Source organism: Cyrtonyx montezumae, unplaced genomic scaffold, assembly GCF_038088225.1.
Source record: "Cyrtonyx montezumae isolate F1298 unplaced genomic scaffold, pur_monq_1.0 scaffold_2, whole genome shotgun sequence".
Taxonomy (NCBI): domain Eukaryota; kingdom Metazoa; phylum Chordata; class Aves; order Galliformes; family Odontophoridae; genus Cyrtonyx; species Cyrtonyx montezumae.
In genome coordinates this window covers 52,956,802-52,979,850 of record NW_027071936.1, presented here as the reverse complement: position 1 = coordinate 52,979,850, position 23,049 = coordinate 52,956,802, and the positions used below count along the sequence as shown (strand labels likewise).

Here is a 23,049-nt window from a genome sequence, read left to right as displayed (position 1 = left end):
ATAGGGATTATGAGAAATTGCAATTTCAGCAAAAAGCCTCATCACAAAAACAAATCAAAACAAAAAAGCAAAAAAGCCCCCTTGTTATACCCGTATAGGCAACTATAATATCCCCCACCCTTTGGTTTTTCTTCTTAAGGCTGAACAAATGGAGTTTTCACAGGTTATCCCTTGATGTCACCTGCTTCATCTTGATGATCCTGATAAGACTCACCCCAACCAGGATTTGTCTGAATCTGCTGGGGGGTACTGAGACTAGATCTGATCTTCCCAAATGCCAATCAGACAGGTGCAGCTGATACAGTAGAAGGAAGGGATGCCATCCAGAGGTACTTTGATAAACTCAAAAGGTGGGCCCTTGTGACCCTAATGAGACTGAACAAAGCAAAGTGAAAGTGCAAGGTTTAGCACTTGGTAAGTCAAGATAATCCCAGATATATATGCAAACTGGGAGAAGAACTCCTTGAGACTAGCCATGCTGTGAAGGACTTAGGAATCCTGGTATATGAATAATATGAGCCAGCAGTGTGTGCTTGCAGCCCGGAAATCCGGTGGTATCCTGGGTGCCATCAGAAGAGGAGTACCTAACAGGGTGAGGGAGGTGATTGTCCCCCTCTATTCTGCTCTTGTGAGCTGTAGTACTGCTCTAATCTGTGGCCCCCTACACAGTAAAGGTATTACGTTTTTGGAGAAGGTCCAGAGAAGGGCCATGAAGATGATCTAAGATCTGGAGCACCTCTCCTATGAAGATAGGCTGGAGGAACTGGGCTTGTTCAGCCTGAAAAAGAGAAGACTGCAGGGGGACCTCACTGTGGCCTTCCAGAAATTAAAAGGAAGTTTATAAACATAAGGAAAATCAACTTTTTACATGGGTAGATAGTGATAGGACAAGGGGAAATGGTTTTAAACTAAAGGAAGAGAGATTTAGATTAGGTGTTATGGGCAAGGTTTTTCCTGAGGGAGTGGTGAGGTGATGGAACAGGTTGCCCAGAAAGGTTGTGGATTCCCCATACCTGGATCGATTTAAGGCCAGTTTGGATGGGGCCCTGGGCAGTCTGATCTAGTACTTGGTGTAGCAGCCGGCAGCCCTGCCTATGGCAAGTGAGTTGAAACTTGATGATCCTTGAAGTCCCTTCCAACCCAAGCCATTCTATGATTTTTCTCAGCACACTGACTTAGCTCTCATGACTGCGGCAAAGCATCAAGTTCTTCAAAAACTGTGCCAACAAATGAGGGAAACTTAATTCCCAATGTTACTCCTAATTTGGTACCTCTTCTAGGAGAATAATTTGTTTCGAGATGTTAGGCTTCTCAGAAAATTCAGGAGCACCTACTGTTTTAAAAAACAAATAGAAATTATCATATAAATTGGAAATAAAATACATATTTTTAATATACATGTTAATGATGGTTTCCTATCTTGCCTGGTGTTACAGTGCTCACACTAGTTGAGGAAGTTTTAAGTTTGAAAGCTCTCCAACCTCAGGAATTTATCTCAAATGTAAGGTGTTAAGAAAATGCTTTAGCTGCCCTGGTTGTAAGTCTGGATGGATTGTTTCTTGGATCTAGTTAGTAGGAATTAAAATAACTGGGCTTAAAAAGACAGCAAATGTGAAAAACTGTTGTAAATATAATAATAACAGAATAGTCAGTACATGACAGAGGATAGGAAGCAGTAGCCAACATCATGGCAGAACTGTGATGATAAATACACTTATCATCAAAATGATGCCAACAATAAAATAGTATATTTTATCTCCTAAAAGTATTTTGTGGACTGTTTTTCTTGTTCCAGGGGACAGTGATGTCCTCTTGGTCATTTCTGCTCCATCACAGAGCAGGAGAAAGACTGCTACAGAAGGTCTGTTCTCTCCTATTCCTTGTATCAGAAGGAAACTGAGAGTTTGTGGAGTCATCGGCTACAGGGACAGAAAAGTAAGGAGAACTGAACAGTCATGATGTAAGTAATGGTTGTGGTGGATCTTAGGCCAGGATGCTGTTGGATGTAGTCACTGTCTTCCCAAAGATAAAGGCTACAGGGGAGCATAGTTGCTTTTCAGATGGAACTGGCTGAGAAAACAGAATGTTAGTGGAGAGAGAGACATCTGTATCAACTCAACTTTGTCCAAAACCTTCAATGATAGCATGATATATGATGTTGCTCTGATACCTATATGGTTCTATTGTGGAAGATTTAAAGCTTGCATTGTCACTAAAAGCCTAAGTGCATTTTGTATTCATTTTGGCTGGCCATGACTGAACTTTCTCTCAAAGTTCTGTGTTATGAGCAGCTGGAAACTGAAGATATGCTTGTATTGATTTCTGTTCAGATTATGTACAGAATTCCACTGCAACTGGAAGTGTGCTGTCCACTTATCTGTACAAGTGCTAATCCAAACGCACTGCTTGCCTGAGAAAGATTTTAAATAATTTAGAATTGACATATTTCTCACCCTTATTCTTAGTGGGAATCTTAATCCTACTACTAGGTTGTTCAGCTACCTGCGTTTCAGGTACACATCTAGAAAGATTTTCACAGGATATTAGCACTGTGTATACTTAGGAGTTTTGGTAATGTCAAAAAGTATCTCCTGACGGGATGATAAAAAACATTGGTGAACTTTAGTACACTCTTTAAACTGTTGCTGCCAAAAAGCTCCGTGACTTTATGGCCTTCAGGCTAAAACTTGTTCTTTCTGATCATTTCAACAAAAGACCATTTGAATATGGGAGCTGAATGACACTTTTAAAGCTGTTATTTTCATTACAGATTAGTTCCTCAAATTTGGCCTGCTAAAACGATTTTCTTTTTGTCATAAATAAGTCATTTATGAAACCCTAAAGTCAATTATGTCTTTAAATCAGGGAGAACATTTGGCTTTGAAGACGAGTATCAAATTAGAATTCTCTGAATTGAGAACTTTCTTGCAAGTCCTTTTTAATACGGCCTTTTTAGAAAAACAACTCTCCAGGTGAAGATTTTAGAATTAATATTTAAATAAGTAATTCTAGTGGAATGCTCATGGGTTATGTTCATGACCCAGCTTCTATGCTGCTCACATTTGTAATGGTCTTGAAGCTGTTTGTCATGTATTTGGTTAAAATGAGTAGTTTCTGGGAATTCCTACTCAGGTCATAGTACCTTTACATTAGAGAAATCATGGATTGATCACTCACTTTCATCTTTTTCACAGCATTCTCCTGCTTTCTCTTTTTAATTTTTTTTATTTTTATTTTTTATTTTTTACTTTCTTCCTAGAGATTATTTGTGGTTTTAGCTAAATAAAATGCTAGGTAGTTTTGAAAGGATGGAGCTGTAAATCTTTTCTCCCTTCTAGTTTTTTGTATGTATATATCTCATACTTAGAAGTACCTTTAAGTCTTGCTTATTCATTTCAAGTTAAAAGAAAAAGGCTAATTATTTGCTAGACTATGTACATTAGGAAAAAAAAAAGACATGAAAACATTTTACAGGAAAATTTAGTAAAGAACAAAATAAATTGCATTAGCAAGTGCAAGTAGATAAAAGCACTTGACTTCCCAATGAAAGAATAATGGCAATAAATAGGCACAGAAAACAAGCAATTCTGTGAAGTTTGATAAAATTGAATAAATTCTCACACAATCCTGTTAACACCTTTCTCGACCTTAAAAGTTGAGAAAAGTTATTGATCCCACTTTAAATTGAAATTGAGAGAGGAATTGAGAAATAGGGAAACAACTCAGTTCTGTTGTAAAAAAAATAAACAAGGAGATCTTAAGAGTGACTACTTCCAGAAAACCTACTGCAGTGATAAATATTATGCACAATGTTCTTTTCCCAAGGAAAAAAAAAAGTTATGAAATACAGTGTACATTGCGCTAACACTAGAAAGATTTATTAGTATTTACTGGTGAGAAAGACACCACAGGGATCCAGAAGAGGTTCAGACTATTTCTGATGACTTCTTTAAAATGTTTACAATTACTTTGATTCATTAGTAGAATATAATCATTTCTGAACAAAAAAGAAGAAGCTAAAGCTGCGTGGTGCCTCTCTTACTCTTACCACAAAATGTTCTCAAGTGCTAAGAATGGGAAGGAAAGTAGACATAGACTGAAATGACTGTAACTTTTGACTCAGCTTCTATGAAAGAGGAAATAAGGTTTTCTTTCTCAGTCAGATATTTTTCTCTATGAGGCTACCAGTTTACAAGTCTATGCAATGAAAAGTTCTTCTTACACACAATAAGATTTATTTTTGGACGTTTTTATTTATCATTATCTGATAGAAAGCAAATGATAAAAGGGAGGAAAATATAGGTAGGCTAGTAACAAGTTTCTACAGTGCTAGGTGTGCCAGAAAAAACAATAAATAAACATTTTAAAACACACATTGACTTACTAGTTGAATGTTCTTAGCTGCCTATGAACATTAACATTTCTAATAGCAGTAAATATTAAGCATATGAAATACCTAGGTAATGCTGCAGATCCAGTCGCAAAATAAATAAATAAATGAACAAACAAATAAATAAATGAATAAAAATTATCTGCAGCATCTGAAAGATTTTGAATGTATCAGCTGTTGTTTGGCATTTCATGAGCTTTACAGTATCCATGCTCCCCAAGGTAATCTGCTGCTTTGTGGAAGCAAGGGCAGAAAAGAAAGTATGGAAACAGAATATGTTTCCAAAGAGATGGAGAAGTCCTGCATAGAAAACACCCAACATGGAGATAGTAGGGAAAGAAGTTTTGGCATATATTGAGAAAGGAAGGATGAGTATGGGCCAGCACTGTTGGTCCATGTCTGCCCAGCTTCTGTTCTTCAAGGCATTTTAGTCATGTGAAAAGAAGGAAAGAAATTCTCAGGGGAAATAAAGTCCTGTATAATTCAGTTAGTGTTATTACTTTCAATGGCTTAGCTATGAGAAAGCCTTTTTCATAGTATTGCAGATATTTTAATGTATGTTTTTAGAAATCATTTCGCTAAAAATAAATGACAAAGCAGCTTAAAATTGGAGACGTATTTCTTCCCTCCCTTCCTTACTCCTGAAATGATAGTGTTCATACCATTGGCTCTCAGAAACCAATCTAACCCTAAAAATTCAGACTTCTTCAGTATATCCATTAGCACGACCTTATACATAAATGATACACTGGTTATGAAATATTGTCTACTTTTTTGTTCATATTTATATGCAATGAATATCTTTACCTTAATGAAAGTACCATGTATTACCAATACTATAAATTGCTGTTCAAGGCAAGCACGCCATCTTCAAAGATAGAACAGTCTTTGAAAGCTTAAAAAAGATACATTTTACCAATTCATTGTGTTTTTGTGATCCTTACATACCATTGTCACAAGTGGTAGAAGATTGTCTAAAGCATACGGAAGGTAGTATCTTTCGAAGATCATTTACAAACCTCCTCTCTCTTCCACAAAATTCCCTCCTCTCAAACCCTAACTGATTCATTAGTTCAGTGCAAACAAAGAAATCTTTCTGGTAAGAAGATTTAAATGAGAACAACTCACCCTTCCCTAAGGTAGTGGTAATGATGATTCACTGAAGGAAGAAGTCCAAAAGTTTTCGGGTGCACCACAGCTGCTGCTAGTGGGAGAAATCTGCCTTTCAGTTTGTGTAGGACAAGATTTGTTCAAGTGCTTTGTCTACTGTTAAAAGATTGACTTTTGTGTATAATATGGATGATTTAGAAGAAGCTGTGTCAGCACTGATTTATACATTGACAGCTAAGGATAATAAGATATGGGCAAACATACAGCTCACCCTTTTACAGATTAACCTGCAGACTGCATTAGGCAAATTCAATGGCATTAAAAGATTTTTCCAATTTGTCTGGAAACAATTTCTCTTTTGTATTGTGTCAAGGGTAGAATTTCATGACATTGTACTAATTTGAATAGCTGTGATAAATTGTTGAAGAGGTTAGAGAATTGTACTTTGTATATATTTTATCCCTATAAAATAAAAAGTCTATTAACTTAATTGTTAAATGAAATTAATTAGTAAGATGAAAAGAGACTCAGTAAGTAGGCTTAAATATTCCAACACTGCAGCACTGGTGCTATAACATTGCACCAAAATTATTAAAGATCATATTGAGGAAATTATAGTTTGCATTTCAGTGTAACTTTCAGTACACAGAAACAGATACTGCTGTAGTTGTAATATTTTATTCCTGCATAGTTGTAATTCAGATGAAAAACGTGGATGTCACTAGAACTTTAAAGTCAGTATGCTAAACTCAACAGTGGATGTCATGATTTATTAATAAAGTAAAAGGTTATCGTAGGTTCAGAAGAATCACAGAAAATGCTTTGGTAAACACCTCATTAGCCCTGGTAGCTAATACGTGATTAGAGATAGAGAGGACAGAGTTCATTTGTATTTTGTTCATTGTTCACACACATTTGTCCCTATATATTATCTATTACTGATAAGTATAAGGTTTGAAGATCTTTTGATTGTTTAAAGTGAGGTTGTATTTTCTTGTGTATTTATAGGAATTATATTTATAGTCAATATTTATAGGTATATCTTATAAACAGAGATATTGGAATTTCATATTTTTATAGTGTTTAGTTTCAACATCCTGTTTTTAAATGGTGCTATATGTACTGTGTCACTGTTATGGATTGAAAAAGTAATAGAATTCTTTAGAGAAACAAATGTGAATTTTTCATAACTTAATACTTGAAGATTAATAATGTATGGGATAAATTGCTGAGTTTTATGTCCAAAATTTAAGTGCTTTGTGACAATATCCTATCTGCAAACAATTGCAGAGAGCACAAACTATGCAGGAAATTACACACTGAAGCTTCCAGTAGAAATGCTAATTTGATTTGGAGCAGAATTAAAGGATATAGCTGAGTATGTAAATATCTTGGATGGTAATATTTTTACATTGGGAAATACTGTAGAGGTTGATTGCTGTTGACGCCCCCTCTTTGCTCCTATACCAACCATCCGAGGCAGATGCACCCCTAAAAGTGGTCCCTCTCTCTCTGCTGCCAGGGCGCAGGGAATTAACATGCAGCTGGGCTGCTCTGATAAATGGATTCTGTTAGGTCACCGAGGGGATGTGTGTGACATTAAGTGATTTACCGTCCTTTACCTTAATGAAATTGTTTCAGCAAGATGACGCTGAGAGCTTTTAATGGATAGCTTTTCTTGATGTAATGAAATTGCATTCCTTTGGCATTTAATATAAGGTGCAGTTATTATTTACTGGAGCTCTCCTGGAGCTGCTGTTTTGCGCAGACAGTTCAGAACAAAAAGAGATTTCTGTGGCAGCATCCAGGCCGGCATGGTGTGTGACAGTCCTAAGCACGCGAGCATGTTTGTGAGAGTGTTTCAGTTAGCGTGGCCATGCACACCCATAGGAGGCTTGCTCCACACGCACTGCCAGCACTCAGCTCCTTCACAAATACCGTCCTAATCTGTTTAACAGGCAACTGGATTACAACCAGATCAGCTGTATTGAAGATGGGGCATTTAGGGCTCTACGCGACCTGGAAGTGCTGTAAGTACTGCTTCTATCTCTGACTTTTAGCAAGAGCTCAGTATCTGGGGAGTACTAATGTAAAAGCTTATCTGTGAGCTGCAAGTCTGGTGTCAGAATTGTCTGGTGAAAAGATGTCTTAAAATAATCCACTGCAATGTGCTGTATTATGGTAAAAATGTCAGGGGAGACAGAGAGGCTCCTTTAATCTGCCAGACAACCATAACGAACAATTAAAAAAAAAATCAGATGATAGATACTGTAAGAAAATAATAGATATTTCCTTTTAAAATGGAGAGAGGAGTGTTAATGAATCCAATTATTTTTGTAAATGATACATCATTGCTGAGGTGCTGAACATTTCCATGATTGCCTTTGTTGTACAGTCTGACATCAGTTTGATCGTCCAACCTCTCTACTTAAGGAACAATATACTAAATATATCTGACAATCTAGGTGTTTTCAGAGAGACACTTGCCTAGCAAACACTGCTATATGTGGTGAGAGGTTTAGCCTTCTGTATTTTGTGGATTTTTAAAATCTTAATTTCTCTATATATGCATTTAGAAACAGAAATATCTTTGTATGCCATTGCAGGTTTTTATTGCAATTATACTTCTGTGTTCTTTTTTCTCCCGTTTTCCTTGTTGAGGTAAAAGGTAACAAAATTATCATCAGTGACCCCCAACCTGAAAACAGTCAGGGTAATGAACAAAGTGTCTCTCTTCCTGAAGAATTTAAGAGAGCACACATTCCTGAAATATTTTCTCTGTCAGTCAAAATGTCACATTTTTCTCCGTTTTTTGCATTAAAGGAAGTAAAGGACCGCATATCAGAGGGTTACTACATGTTAGTCTGAATTAAGCTTGGTAAATCACACCCTATGTAGTGGGAGGAAACTTGTTTTTTTTCTTCTAGGTTTCTGGAGTAAAAAAGCTTTTCCAACAGATAATGTCTGTATATCCATGAAACTAAGAATGTAGGAGCTACTGGCAGTAAAGTTTAATATGAAAAAACAACAATTGCTTGGTTTTCTGTTTTGTTTTTTTCTTTGTTTGTTTGTTTCTTTATGGTATAATCTTAGAATAACAAAACTATTGTTAACTTTCGAGTACAAAACCATGTGAAACATACTGTAGATTCAGTGTGGAGTCTAATTGTAAATCTGATTAATTGTTGGTTTTCTATAGATAAACCTGATATTCTGGAAGGTGCTCATATACATAGCAGTGTTTTCCAGTGATGGCTTAAACTGATTATCATGTTTTTTAATATGAGCCTTCTTTTACATGTAGAAATGTTAAATGTATGTATATGTTAATACTAATATAATATTTGCAGTTTCTGATGCTTTCAAGTTTTAGTAGTCTCAAAAGGTCATCCATGCCAATTGAAGTAGGTGGCAAAAAATTCACACTGATTTCGATTAATGCAGAAAGGAACAAAACTGTTAAAGCAATTGTCTACTGATAAAACAGGTTTTTAGAACTTTGCAAATTTACAGAGGCTGTTACCATTATTCAGTTAAAAATCTATCACAAATTATGTTGTGTGATAAGCAACAACAGTTGAGAAAATATTTTTTATTTGAGATATTCCGAACACTACTGAAAAGTATGTAACTAATGCAACTTCTTTTCCAATATAGCATAAATATTGAATACTGTGTAAATTGCACAGTAATATAAATGCACTGAGTACGGTATAAGACTACATATTTTGTTGTCATTTTGAGTTGATTATTCTAAGTGCAGAATTTATATATTACTTCAAATTATATGACGACACTTTTAAATATGTTTTAAAGTTACATGGTCTGAAACCCCATTTAGTTACAATTTACCAAGGTAATATGTCTTACATATTGGTTAAATAACTGTAAAATCCTAGAGGCTATTAATGTTAAAGATACAAAACGTATCTAAATTGAGACAATTCTGAAGAGCAAAAGGAGATAGTGATTTAATCCTACCAACTTGTTAATTCACTAGCAGACTTATATGAAATTTTATTTCTCAGATTCTTTTCCTAGGAGAAAAACAGTTATGCTGGGGAAACTGTGACTACAAGAAAATATAACATGCTTCCATATTCAAGAAATATCTTTCTACGATGACATTCTTTTCAATAGCATGTAACACTTTTAGGTGAAAGTATTGAGTGAACTCTTTTACTTTTGTTTTGATTGGAGCTTTGCTATGAAATTCAGCATTTTGGATCACAATGGTTATAAAAATGACTTAATTCCTTATGTGTTTATGCATCTACTCCTGATAGAATAGGGTTTAGAACTAGGTGATCACTAAGGTCCATTCTAGCTCAAGTCATTCTTTGATTCTATGACGTCATGCATGAAACATATGAAATTAAAAAATTCTGTAGATGTATGTTCTTCAAACAGCTGACAGCTATGGAAATATGTATTTCTTTTCATTCACTCAATTGAAGGAGAGGCTTTTTAAAACCTTGAAAGAGGTCTTGAAGACAGCGATGGGAGCTGTCATTTAGCATGTGAACGTTAAGAATATCATGCAAAAATCTTCTAGCTGTCTTTATTCATTAAGGCATCCCACTGGACTTTTTTTTTGCTTATTATCATTATTATTATTCCAGTTTGATAAAAAATAATGGTCTCCCCCACTATTTATTTCTATTGATTTGCTTATGTAGCCCTGAGAGCACACAGGAAAGATGTCTTATGCTCAGTGAAGAAAACATATAGAACATCAAATGAGTAAGCACACAAATGCAAAATGCAGCACATTGCACCAGTAATTAATTGTTTGGTTAACATGGAGGCATATAGCATGATCCAGGGTGCTATGCGTTTACCTTTCTGTGTTTCAGGATCACAGACTACTTTACTCAAAATGCACATAAATTATACCTTGTGGTATAAAAATGTAAAGAAAGTAAAACACTTATTGCTTCAAAAGGACAGTGGGAATTATTATGTATTAGTGTCATAATTGTGTTTAAAAATGCAGAGCACATTCTCTGTTATGTACAAGTGAGTAATCTCTGAGTTTAAACTGTAAATTCTGTCACTTCTTTCCTTGTTCTCAAGTCAAGTTTTTTGCATTTTATTTGTAGCCTAAAGACAATAGTTGACTGCAGGATCATTCATGAAGTTTCATCATCTTTACAAACTACACTTCCTGTGCATGATGACTCTTTGCTAGACAATAATTGGCTAAGATTTATTCCTAATTTCTGTCTCGGGTCCCAGGCATTTTGTCTAAAACATATATTATTTGCTAGAGCATTAATATGCCTCCCTCCTTCTATTGCATAGCAGTGTTCATGCTACTCTGGATCATCTGCGACAACAGTGTACCATACAAGAAATGACTGCAGACAACTTCTCAGAAGATTCTTGGGAAAAACAAGCAAACAAAAACAGGCAGATTTTTAATTTGCATCCTCTCTCAGAAAATATGTGCCCTCAGAAGCTAAGAAGAGAAACTGCTGCCCTAAACCAAAGGACTTTTCTTCAGGAATACTTTTGAAACTTCTTCCATTACCTGAGGATGCAGTCTTAAATTTAATGCCATAGATGTTCTCAGTATTAGTGGAAGTTCTGTTTTAGTCCTCTCTTTAAGTTAATCATAGGTTAATGAGGCCTCTGATTACTTGTGATTATTAATGAAATGGTCAAACCACTGTGTTTTAAGAGAATATGGAGCCAAAGTAGACCTTAGTGCTTGGGTTTATTTTCCTGATAGCCATTCCTTAAAGCAGAGCACCATGCTGTTCATTAACTATATAAATACTTAAATATATAATATATAACTGTACTATATATTAGAAGTGCAGTCATTGTGACAGATATATCTGTAACATGTTAATATGCTTCTTCTTGACTTCACAGCACTCTCAACAACAATAACATCACTCGATTGTCCGTCGCAAGTTTCAATCATATGCCCAAACTAAGAACATTGTAAGTAGTCCCATGGAAAAGGGATGCTATTGTTATCAACCCAATATGTTCAGTCTATGACTTTTTCCCTCTACCAAGTTCTGTCAGTGGTCTGTGAATACTTATACATGTACAGAAGGTGTAAACTTTATCAAATTGATGATGAGGTTAGTGACTGTGAAGCGTGTGTTTGTGTGTGGCAGATAATTCTGAAAAGTGAAACCCCAAACCTAATTCTTGGGGCTCAGATGTTAGAGAAGCAGTTGCATCCTTTTCATTCTGTTTCTTTAGGATATGGGATGATGGAAATGTTATCATGGCCTTTTCCTAACTGGATGTTCCATAGTGCTCCATTTGATCACAGAAAAGCTTCGCTTTGCTACAGAAAAGATGGAGACAGAAGTGATTTTTTTTATATGTTACACCTGCATAAAGAAATTGATGTTCTTTGAAAGTCAAAAATTTGTTTTACTTTGAGCTATTGAATGGGTCACATTTCACTTAGTAACATGGAAGAATCTTTGATTGGCTGTCAGATGTGATAAATGGGAAATCTTTATGCTTTTATTACTGTACTGCTAGCAGACCTAATTAAACTAAACTGGCTTTCCAACATTCTTTGTAACGTAAAATTATAGCATCATCCGGTAGTGCTATTATAATTAAAGTTGTGTCAGCATTTACAATACGTTCCCCATTTTTAGAGGTTATGACTTTCACAGAAGAGCACTTCAAGCTTCTAAAACAAAACAGTGAAAAGAGTGTGTATGCAAGAGATACAATTTGGAGTTATTTGTTCTGTTTATATTCACCTAAGAAGAGATGTGCATGTTAAGCAGCAAAGCTAGACGATCAAGTTTTAGTCCTGAGATACTTTGAAACAGGCTTTCCAGTGAAGTGGGAATAAAACCTGAGTCACTGTCCAAGAGTAGCTCTTGCTGTTAAAGAAGTAATTTAACAGAGTGCTTGTCCATTTTCTTTTATGCATGTTTAGTTGCAGAACTGTTTTGAAGTCAGTGGGGCCAGTCACTTTATTTAACATTTGTAACTGAACTAACATCATTCAGATGAGTAGTTTGTTGATTTCATAACAGAATTATAACTTCTCTGGCATGGTCAAATACAAGAGCTCTTGAATTGTGCTGAGCATTGGCTTTTGGTGGCCTCAGTTATATTTTCAGAATAGAATTTCATTCCATTATCTTGCATCTGGGACTGAAAACATGAATACCCATCTGTTCCTCTTTCAAACTTTGAAATCCAGTTTGTATTCTGAAGCACAGATCACAGTGAATCAAATTAGCAAATTTTGTTTAAACTTAAACTTTTTTTTGATGGATATTTCACTTTTTGAAAATTAATTTTCTAAACAAAAGAAAACAGGCACACAGAATCCTAGATTATAGCTATAACATCCCATAAGATTATGCTTGTATAACCGTATAAATTTCAGCTGCATTAGTTTGATTTGCAATGGTCTTCTTGCCTACAGCTGGCTGCAGATTGTACTGAATGAGTAAGCTGTATTGTGAACTATGTTTGCAAAGCAGTCACACAAGAATCAGTATAGGAAAATGCATTGCCTTAAATTTCTAATCATTATGAAAAAAAAAGCAACTAATGAATGAAAATATTTTGGTTTTGTTAGTCTGTCACACAATTCATGTTTCTTTACAGTCTTTTCATGGATTAGTTAGACTTCTTGTTTAAATTCTGTTTTTCTTGTACTACCTTTCCAGTTATTTAGTGATCAGCACATCATCTAAAAAGAATCAAAATGACATTATTCTGTTGTGGATGCATCTCAGTAGGGATTTGATGTATAACTGTACATGTCCTTTTCTGTAGTTTGAGAAAAATGCAAGGGCCAGGGAAAAGTAAGAGCCAGAGTATCAGTAGTATTAGTATTCACTGAATGTAGTGAATATATTTGTCTGATATTCTATCAATGGCAAAGTGCTTTTTGGCACTTGGCAATGATCCATGGTCTTGCATCGGACCCTGCCATCCAAGAGGCAGATTCCTTAATTTCATAGCTTGCTTTAGCATAGCTTTTAATTTCAGACATTGCTTAGCCTCTATGGATCATTAGCCTAGGAACTAGCTTCCTTAACCTAGGAGCCAAAAACAGCTAACCCCCCTTTCTATGATTTAACAAAAAGAAGAAAACAGGAAAGGGTTGTGAAAGAAGGAGTTCTATACTGTGTTATTACTCTGTCTTGTTCATCAGAAAATGAGTATGACCTGTTAGATGGATTTTGCAGGCTGTTTCTATAGAGAATAATAATGGTGAGAATTACAGATATATCTAATTGGAAACCAAATGTTTTATTAACTCTTCCTTTCTGACAGTATGTTATTGCTGTAGGACGCTATAGTTTTGTATCACTTGGGACACTTTTGTCTAGTCAACATTTGCACAGATCTGTACTAAAGACCTCCCTGATAGCGTTCAAGTTCTTGTATATTTACTTCTTTCTTTTAGTTTATAATTTAGTAAAAAGCCTTCATCTATTTTGCAATGAATGAATGATAAAAGGTCATTTTGCTGCTTATATAGCTTTGTTTGTTAGCATTTAACTCCCCGACTTTCAACTAAAGATCTTTATTAATATACTGGCTTGCTGCTGGAAGTGGGAATAGGAGAGGCAGGTTACTTTTCTGTTTGTTCTCCCCAATTTAAACCTGGGTGTCCATCTTCTCATGCAGTCGCCTGCACTCCAACAACCTCTACTGTGACTGCCACCTGGCCTGGCTGTCAGACTGGCTGCGACAGCGGCCACGTGTAGGCCTCTACACACAGTGCATGGGGCCGGCACACCTGCGGGGCCACAACGTGGCTGAGGTCCAGAAGCGGGAATTCGTCTGCAGTGGTAAGGGCAGTGCTTTGCCAGCTACTCCTCACATGTTGATAACATCTGCATGATTTTTTTTTAATTATTATTACTATTAAATAATCAGTTATATCAGTGTCTTTTATCTTTATGCTGTTTCTGTAATTCAAACTTTTTGGTGAATGTGGCATAGAATATAAAGCCTTCATAACTACAAATTATGGGGAAGAGAGATGGGAAACTAGATTAAAAGGTGCACCAATTGAGGTGCAACATAAGGCTGTTCATAATAAGGATTTGGGTTGTTGTTTAAGCTCTCCAGGTTGGGGGGAAAAAAGGGTTTTCCTTTTTTGTTTTCTCTGTGTCTTTTCTGTTTCCATTGAAATTATATTTTGAAACTCCAAATAAACTTCTAGCTATTGCTATGCTTTGATGCATCAGGTTGCTTTCTGATATGAAGTGATGAAATGGCTAACAATTCATTACTAATCGCGTTTTGTCTGTTTGATATTTTTTCCTTTACTCTTGTCTCCAAGATGAGGAAGAAGGCAAGTTTATGTTCTTTATGCAAATATTTTTCGACTCAGATTGAAAATTTTCTGTAAACTCTAACTACTGTTTTAAGTTTCCTTGAAGTATTGAAAAAACATGGAAAATAATTGTCAGCCTTTCTGTGATTCAGCAGAGGCGTTTCTGCTGGTTGTTTTCCTGTTAATGCCCAAGTCTCTATTGCCAATTATTCAAAAATTTGCTAAGATCTATTTACTGAATGTAGTTGTTTTGCACAGCAAAATCTGTTGTTGCTGAACAGCTTCTAACATGGCAGTGTAAGGTTCTGCCACCCTAGCATGGCAGATGTTAGCCATACTCAAACTACTACTTCTGCATTTATGTATATATAAAAGGTATCCTGGCAAGAACACATCGTGTATCTTATTTGTAAACTGTGTAGTTTTATAACTTGGTCATTATAATGCTGATTTTGAAGAAGGAGAGTAGCCACGTTTTATCCCTGCATCACTTGATTTTTGTGATTTAATAAATGTAGGTGAAGTATTTTCTCTTTGTTAGTATAAAAAGGAATTATATGGATATGTTAGTTTTGGCAGCTGCTTGTACTTTTGTAACACATACCTTAATGTGAAATCAGGTTATTATATTGCAAACTGCTATCTCACAGGACTAACTTTTCAGGTGAAGTAATTTTAATATTTGAGTTGTTACTTGAAGTTGTAACTAGGAACAGCACTGGCTGTAACTTCAAGGTGATCTTACATTATCAGCAGAACCTTTCTATCTTAATACATGGCATTAAATCTACTGTGGGAGATCTGACACAAAATTGTCGTTTCACAGCACATAAGTCTCTTCTTCTTGTTTCGTGAGAATTTAAAAACAGTCTCTAGCTTTTATACCTTAATAAAAATGAAAGGAGAAAAAAAAAAGACTTAAGGCATTTCTCATGCTTTTGTACCTTTTATATCCTTACAAAACAATATAAAGAATCATTAAATCAATAGAATGAGTGTTTTACTTATTATTATAAAATGTGCAGTCTGTTTATTTGCAGGACAATGTAATAAGATCTCCTTATTTATTTTCTATAACTTATTCAAACTAAAAGCTATTAAGCTTAAATGTAATTATGAGTACTGAGTTTAACATAACACAAAAGAGCTTGGAGAAAAACCTAGTCATGAAAACTAGCCACCTGAGTAGTCAGAAAGAGTGCTAACTTGTGGGAATAAGAAGTCCACTGAGCTAACATAGAAAGTGAGAATAGGAGCTGTGAAGTCAAAGCTTTTACATATCTGTGTGTTTGGATGGAAAGGCCATAACTCCAAAATATTCTGCAACTGATACATACAGTGATGAACAGTGCTAATATTTTACTCTTGAGGACTACTGTCCTGTGCAGTTTTAGAAGGAAGTCTTTTCTTTTGCAGGTCACCAGTCATTTATGGCTCCATCCTGCAGTGTCTTGCATTGTCCTGCTGCATGCACCTGTAGTAATAACATTGTGGATTGTCGTGGGAAAGGCCTTACTGAAATTCCAACAAATCTTCCAGAAACCATTACTGAAATGTATGTAATCTTACCTTTTTTTATTCTTTCAATGAGTATGCAGAAAACTTTTGTCTTATGTATTCATTGTTGTTATTTTTATAAATGTGTACTTTATTATATGGTAAGAATTTTGGAGTGTGCATTCAAATTCAGAAATAAAAGGAATATACAGATATGTGAAAATATATAATAACTATATATTCTCTTATGGGTTAGTTTTGCATGTATTACTCACAATCCATAGTTAAAACTACATTCTAAGTTGCTTTTAAAATAATTCGTGAATATGTGCTTCATTGAAAGTAGTTTTTTTACCTCAAATAGTAAACTCCTTTGTCTTCAGAGTTGCCCACTATCACCTTCTTTGACAGCCTCACTTTTCAAGGAGCATGTTTTGCAACAAAAAACAGCAATTTGTATCCCTTGTAATAAACAAGTATTCTGCTAAAACGGCATCCACAGAAAGGTAGTCTGGGAAGGTAAAAATATGGTGGTTGACTGTAACCTGTGGTATAGTCATTGCATTAATACCATATAGCCATGAATGGAAGAGCAAGCGTGTTGATAAGGTTGTGTGACATGGCATAAACAACAGCAATAGCTATAAAATATGCAACTGCAACCTAATCAAGCAGAGTTGTAGCGAAAGTGCAGGTCACATTTGTCAGCTCATTGTTGCTGCTAAGACTGACCTGGCTGACCCTACCCGACCAAGTTCAGTCATACTAAACATTTCTTTTGCCTTTCACCCTGCAAATAATGCCTTCATTATTTAATAACTTGTATGCTGGCCTTTCCTACTTGCATATGTATATTTATGTGCACAGAGGGAAATATTGCAGGAAATTAGTAGGTATGCGTTGCAAACACTCCCCTCTGTATTTCTGCTAAGTAGTGGTTGGCTGCACTTACTAACTGCTTCCAGTAAGGAAGAAAGTAAGAAAAGTAAAGAAAAGAAAGATGAAAAGTAAAAGACATAAAAACCTTTGAAAAGCAGGAATAAACTCAATGGAAACATTACAAAGATTTTGTGACTTTTTTATGAGAATCACTTGATCTTTCCTGCTTTTTTGTCAATAGTTTGAAAACCAGTTGAGATTTTGGCAAATAAGTATTTTATTCCACTAGTTGCTTTAATGTGATAAAAGTAGTGAAATTTGACAATTTACATATCTTCCAAAAAAATAGCTGTTTTTTTTTTCTTTGAAACACGCTATCTACTTTAAATCCTACTGTTCTCTTAATCAACATGTTATTTTAAGGTAATTGGGAGGGAGTGAATTCAGGACTTCTAGTTTTAAATACAGTTGTACAAAATGTCATTAATTTTCTTTGACTTTGTGAAGAAAGGGAAAATGCATTAGGGATCATAATTTGTCCTGTCACCTATTTCTATTTCACCCTCATTCCTCTCTTCTCTAAACTAGAAGTACCAAGTCTCTTCAATCTTCTTGAATACCAAAACCTTCAATTTCTTTATTAATCTTCTTTTTCTCCATATTCTTTGTTTTCTAATTTCTTTTACTTGCAACAACCAGAATTAAATAAAATATTCCAGATGACAGTGAAACATCACTATATAGTGCCATTCTAGTTTCCTTTCATTTGCCTTCTGCACTTTCTTTCCTTAACTGCCAATAAACATTACACTGTGTTCTCCACTGAATTTTCCATGAAGAGTCCTAGGGCTTTTTTTCTTAGCTGTTACAGTTTTGTCAGAAACAAGATGTTTACAAATGTAATCTTATTGTTCCATCTGCATTACATTTATGAACACTGAATTTCATTGTATGTTACTTTCTAAGAAGCTGGTCTGTGAAAGTTCCCACGAACTTCACCGTAAGACTTCACTAGCATGTTATCTTCAGTATATGGAAAGATTCTACATATATATATGGAAAGTATATGGAAAGTCTACAACTGTTATAGCAGTCATTTATGATTAGATAAGAAAGAATTTCTGTATCCCATAAAGTAATATGTTTTTTAGTTATTTTTATATGAAATTGTTTTATTTATGCATAAATAAAAACTGACAATAAACATTTGGATAGATAAGACAATGCTGACATAGTAACATTGTGAATATTTAGGAGCTACTGAACACTGGGCACAAGCAAACCCTGAAGGGCACGGTGTGCATTATACTTCCACCACCATTAAATAGCTCCCACACACAAGGCTTTATAACCTTAATTACAATTTAAAGCACGAGCTTTGACAGGAGCTCCTCAGTCAGGGAGAGAGGGAAGCAGAAGCAATCTGGTTGCATCTGTGTGTACCTCACACTGATGGGCATAATACTGATACCATGACTTTGCACTGTCTTGATCATTGTTCTAATGGACATTTTAAGACATAGGGTGTTATCTTCACTGCTGATGGCTACTGCAACTGTAGCATTGTACAAAGAGACCATGAAAGACAGCAGCTTGCCTGCTCTGCATGCTTTCTGTCTCTTGAGTATAATGCAACAGCCTAAACTGCTGAGGATAAGGAGTTTACAGAGGGAGTTAAGTGGCTTATGAACAAGCAAGTGTTCTGTGATGGCAGCAGCAAAAGGAGGCAAAGCCGGTTGCCAAAACTTTGATTCAGACTTATGCACTTGGATTCACCCATTGGTGCTGGGGAGAGTGTTTTGTTGTAGCGCTCTGTCTGGATTCTCAGTTTTTACAAAAGCCAGTGAGCTAATAGTAGTAATTTTCATTATGTGAAGTCAGTTACCAGGCAGTAGTACATTGTCTGCCCAATGCCTCTTGGGAAGATGCTGCCCAGAGCAGAGCTGCTTGTCTCCAAGTAGCGACCAGGGAAAAATGGAAGGAGAATAAACCTCTTATGGTCTCCTTTTTCTCCCTTGTGGTGTGATAAAGCTTAGAGGAAAATTATGAATTTAATATCTCAGTAAATATAACTTTTAATCTTTATTGGTTTAGTACAATTCTGTTTGTACTTGCTATATCTATTCTGCAAAATTATTTCTTCTATTTATTATCTAAATAATCTCACTGCTAAAAAATAAGAATTACTAAGCTTTTCATGGGTCAGTCTTATCAATATTATATTATTTAAGAAGCATTTCACTTTATATATTATAACTAAATAAAGGTCACTTGAGAATCACAATTGCTCCAGTTTTAGTGCATCTACTAATTCCAGAGAAAGTACAGAAATAAAAAGTAACCTTTCTAGGATATCTTTAAAGGTTTCAATTCACGAGTGACGTGCAGGAGACAATTTGGGAATGTTTCCCATGGTTCAATTATTTAATACCTGTATTTGTAAACATTATGAAACTAAAAACTTTGCCAATACATGTTATATATTAATAGCCTTCAAACTTTTTTCTTTTTAATATGTCTTAAGCATTTTTTTCACTTAAAAAACCTTGAGATAGTATCTATTCACTTACAACTATTAGACATTAGTAGTCTTCAAGTTTTTGTTGTTGAGTCTCTTTTAAGCCTTTTCCCATGGTCTTAAGCAAATCATGACACAGTATTTATTAGAAACATCATAGAATCCTGGAATGGTTTGAGTTGGAAAGGAGTTTGTCAAGGCAGGGACACCTCCCACTAGATTTCAGATTGCCCAAGGCCCATCAAACCTGACCAGGGATGGGGCAACCACAGATTACCTGGGCAAACATTTCTAGTGCTTCATCACCCTCATAGTAAAGAATTCTTCCTTTTGTTTAAACTAAATCTACCGTCCTTCAATTTAAAGCCATTTTCCTTTGTCCTATCACTACAATCCGAGGTAAAGAGTTTTTCTCCAGTATAGGAAGTCGTAATATGTCTAGGTTTGGATTTATTGTTTAAACTTCTTCCTTTTTCCTGAAATTTGTATGGGATACTCTTTCATTGTCATATTTGGTCTGTGAGCGCAACTAACTCGTGGACTAATGCACTTTCCTCCTTTGTCACGAAGCTCATATATTAAAGACATTCTGGGTCATTCTTGAGGTTCAAAGCTATTACTTTAATTGGTTTGAGAAAGTATAGCTTTTCTAACAGTGATAGCATTTATCAGTCTCTGTGCAGGCATTTCTTCTGCATTTTAGTTTTTCACCACCGTTAATCTCTTATCTTGGTTGCATTTTGGAATTCACCTTCCATGTGCAAATTCTTTGAATGGTCTGCAGAAATAATTCTGGATTCCTTCAAATTGAGACTTTTTGGCACGTGTTCAAACAGACTATCAGAAGCCTGGCAGCAATTTTATTAAATGTACTGGTACTTTTTCTCAGAATGGTGTGAGAATGGCTTTTATTCCAAAAGGAGAGGCCAAAAAGCCATTAATGAGCTAGGCTACCTCGTGAAAATGCTCTTCTTACTTTCATCTGATTTTCTCTATGGCTTGAACTAGCAGCCAAAGTGGTTCTAAAATCCTTTTCCTTTCTGTAATACCGTGAGTAAAAGAAAATAAATACATTTGCAATAAGTGCTTCTGAGGGTGCCGATTTTACTGGGTGGGAAATAATGACCTGCTTTGATTACCACTGCTTTGTATTGATGATTACTTAAGCAATCAGGCATGAAAATAAGGTGTTTTGGTTTTTTTTTTTTCTTCTTTTTTTAACATTAACACAATTTAAGTAATCAAAGAAAGGACTTAATTGATTTTGCCGTTTTTACAGAAAGATAGCAGCTACTACAGTGGTGATTTGGGGATGATAAAAGTTTGCATGAAGGGAGAGTGCCTGTGGGACTGCCACTGTTAAGTATGCAACAGTTGTGGAAATAATTTTAATCTTTGGAAGGGGCAGAAAAGACCCTAAAATTATACAATATATTAAACGAAAAAGAACATATAAGAGTTTGTAATTTTAGCAGTTCTTCTTTGCAACTTAGCATAATGAAAAGTCAATGTTGTGGCTGTTTCATGAAAACTTTGCTTGCATTTCCTTTGATATTCTCTTAATTTGTCCCCTCAGTTCTACTATTCATCTTCATGTTTCCATCTTCCTCTCTCTTATTCTCTTATACAAATTTACTAAAAAATCTATTGATTAAATGTTCTGTAGTATGTCAAGTACTCAACTACATTTTAGCGAGTCCTGTGGTATAAAGCAGGATTAACAGCTCCTAAAATTAGTTCTCACCTAAGCATTCAAATTACATTCAAGGAGGAAGAAAAAAGGCGAAAAAGGAGGAAGAGAAAGGAAGGGTTTTGGAAAAATGGTCTGACAGAATTGAAACTGGCAGGTTTAACCAAGACAGGTTAAAGAATGACTTGGTCACTCTGGAACTGCTGGGGAAATGCTTTGTGGAAATTCAGAATGTTATTTGAGAACTGGGAGCTGTATGTATGAATCTTTTCCAAGATAAGCTTGGCATGTATACAGTTTCACTGATACAGTTGGTTTTCTTTTTAATTCATCCTTAGCTAAAAGGTGAAAATAAAATCTTAAGTATATATTGACCAAGGAGGCTCCTGCACTGAGATGCAAATGTACTTCTAAGGATGCCCTTTTATATAGAAAAGATTCAGAATGGGCTTAGGCATGCTTACTGAAAAAGTTCAAAGATTCACGTTAACAGGAAAACTCTGAAACACTGAAAATAAAGGAACTTTATCTGATTTTAGCAGCTGAAAGTATGATTCAGCTATCTACAGTATCTGACAAAAATGAGACCAAACAGGGCATCTTCACCAGGCTTAGGATACAAGTAGTTATGAGACATTATATTGGAGAATGTTTTTCAATGTCTGCATTTGTTTGTGCTTTCTAGTTTAAAACAGAACACTGATTTTTTTATTTAGCAATACTAGTATTTACTCCCATTGCAAAAATGGGAATAAAAGAAAACAGTGCTTTATTAAAAATGAACAAATTTGCTAAAATCGTAGCATCTTTCATATGACATATGTGTATAAATGCACAATAATTGCATGTGAATAAAGGAAATGCATTCCCTGAAAGGTAAAATGTTGAATAAATGTGAAACAAGTTAAAACTGAGTCTAGGAATCTACTGACATACTTGTCTTCTTTACCTTAATTTGCCAACACAGATTTAACTGAATTAAGTGTTTGGGATTGCTACCTTAATATTTCCCAGGGAAAACCTAAGATATTTTGACTATGAAAAAAATAGATTGTTTTGATAAATTGGCAGCCAGTACTGTTCACTTAACACACAACAGAAATGTTTGTCAAGCTCTTACTCAATTATCTTCCTAATCCTCAAATTACTGGTAAATCTTTATATTTTTTAAAAAAGTTTTCTTATTTCAGATATTAGACAGAGTAGGTAGAATATTTTATCTGCCCTATATTAGCATGTGTTCCATTCTGCCATTATTCAAGTCTTTGACTTTCTTCATGTTATTATGCCCTATCTTAAAAACTGAATTCAGAGACAAAGGACAACACTGAGATGAATTCAAATGGAACAGAAATGCTATTCTAAAGAATAAGGAGGAGGTTTTTAGGTGTGAAACTTTATATGTATCATATAATCATTATGGTTGGAAAAGATCAACTGTCACTCTCATGTCCACTAAACCATGTCCCTCTGTGGCATATCTACATATTCTTGAACACCTCGAGGGATAGTGACTCCACCACCTCCCTGTGGAGCCTGTTCTAATGCCTCACCACTCTTTCTAAGAAGAAATTTCTCCTGATATCCAACCTGAATGTCCCTTAGCACAACTTGGGACCATGCCACCTCATTCTTACTTGAGAGTCTTACCCCACCCTGCTAGAACCTCT

At 35.3% G+C, this 23,049-nt stretch overlaps 1 protein-coding gene across 2 annotated transcripts in view; it reads left to right on the top strand.

The window, feature by feature from the left end:
* The window catches only part of SLIT2 (slit guidance ligand 2), a 231,580-nt gene that overhangs the window by 135,811 nt on the left and 72,720 nt on the right, over positions 1-23,049 (top strand). For both annotated transcript variants that reach the window (XM_065735731.1, XM_065735730.1), the window contains exons 6-9: positions 7,459-7,530; positions 11,381-11,452; positions 14,141-14,304; positions 16,212-16,350. In XM_065735731.1, the coding sequence (XP_065591803.1) occupies positions 7,459-7,530; positions 11,381-11,452; positions 14,141-14,304; positions 16,212-16,350 (447 nt within the window). The remainder of the gene's footprint in view (positions 1-7,458; positions 7,531-11,380; positions 11,453-14,140; positions 14,305-16,211; positions 16,351-23,049) is intronic.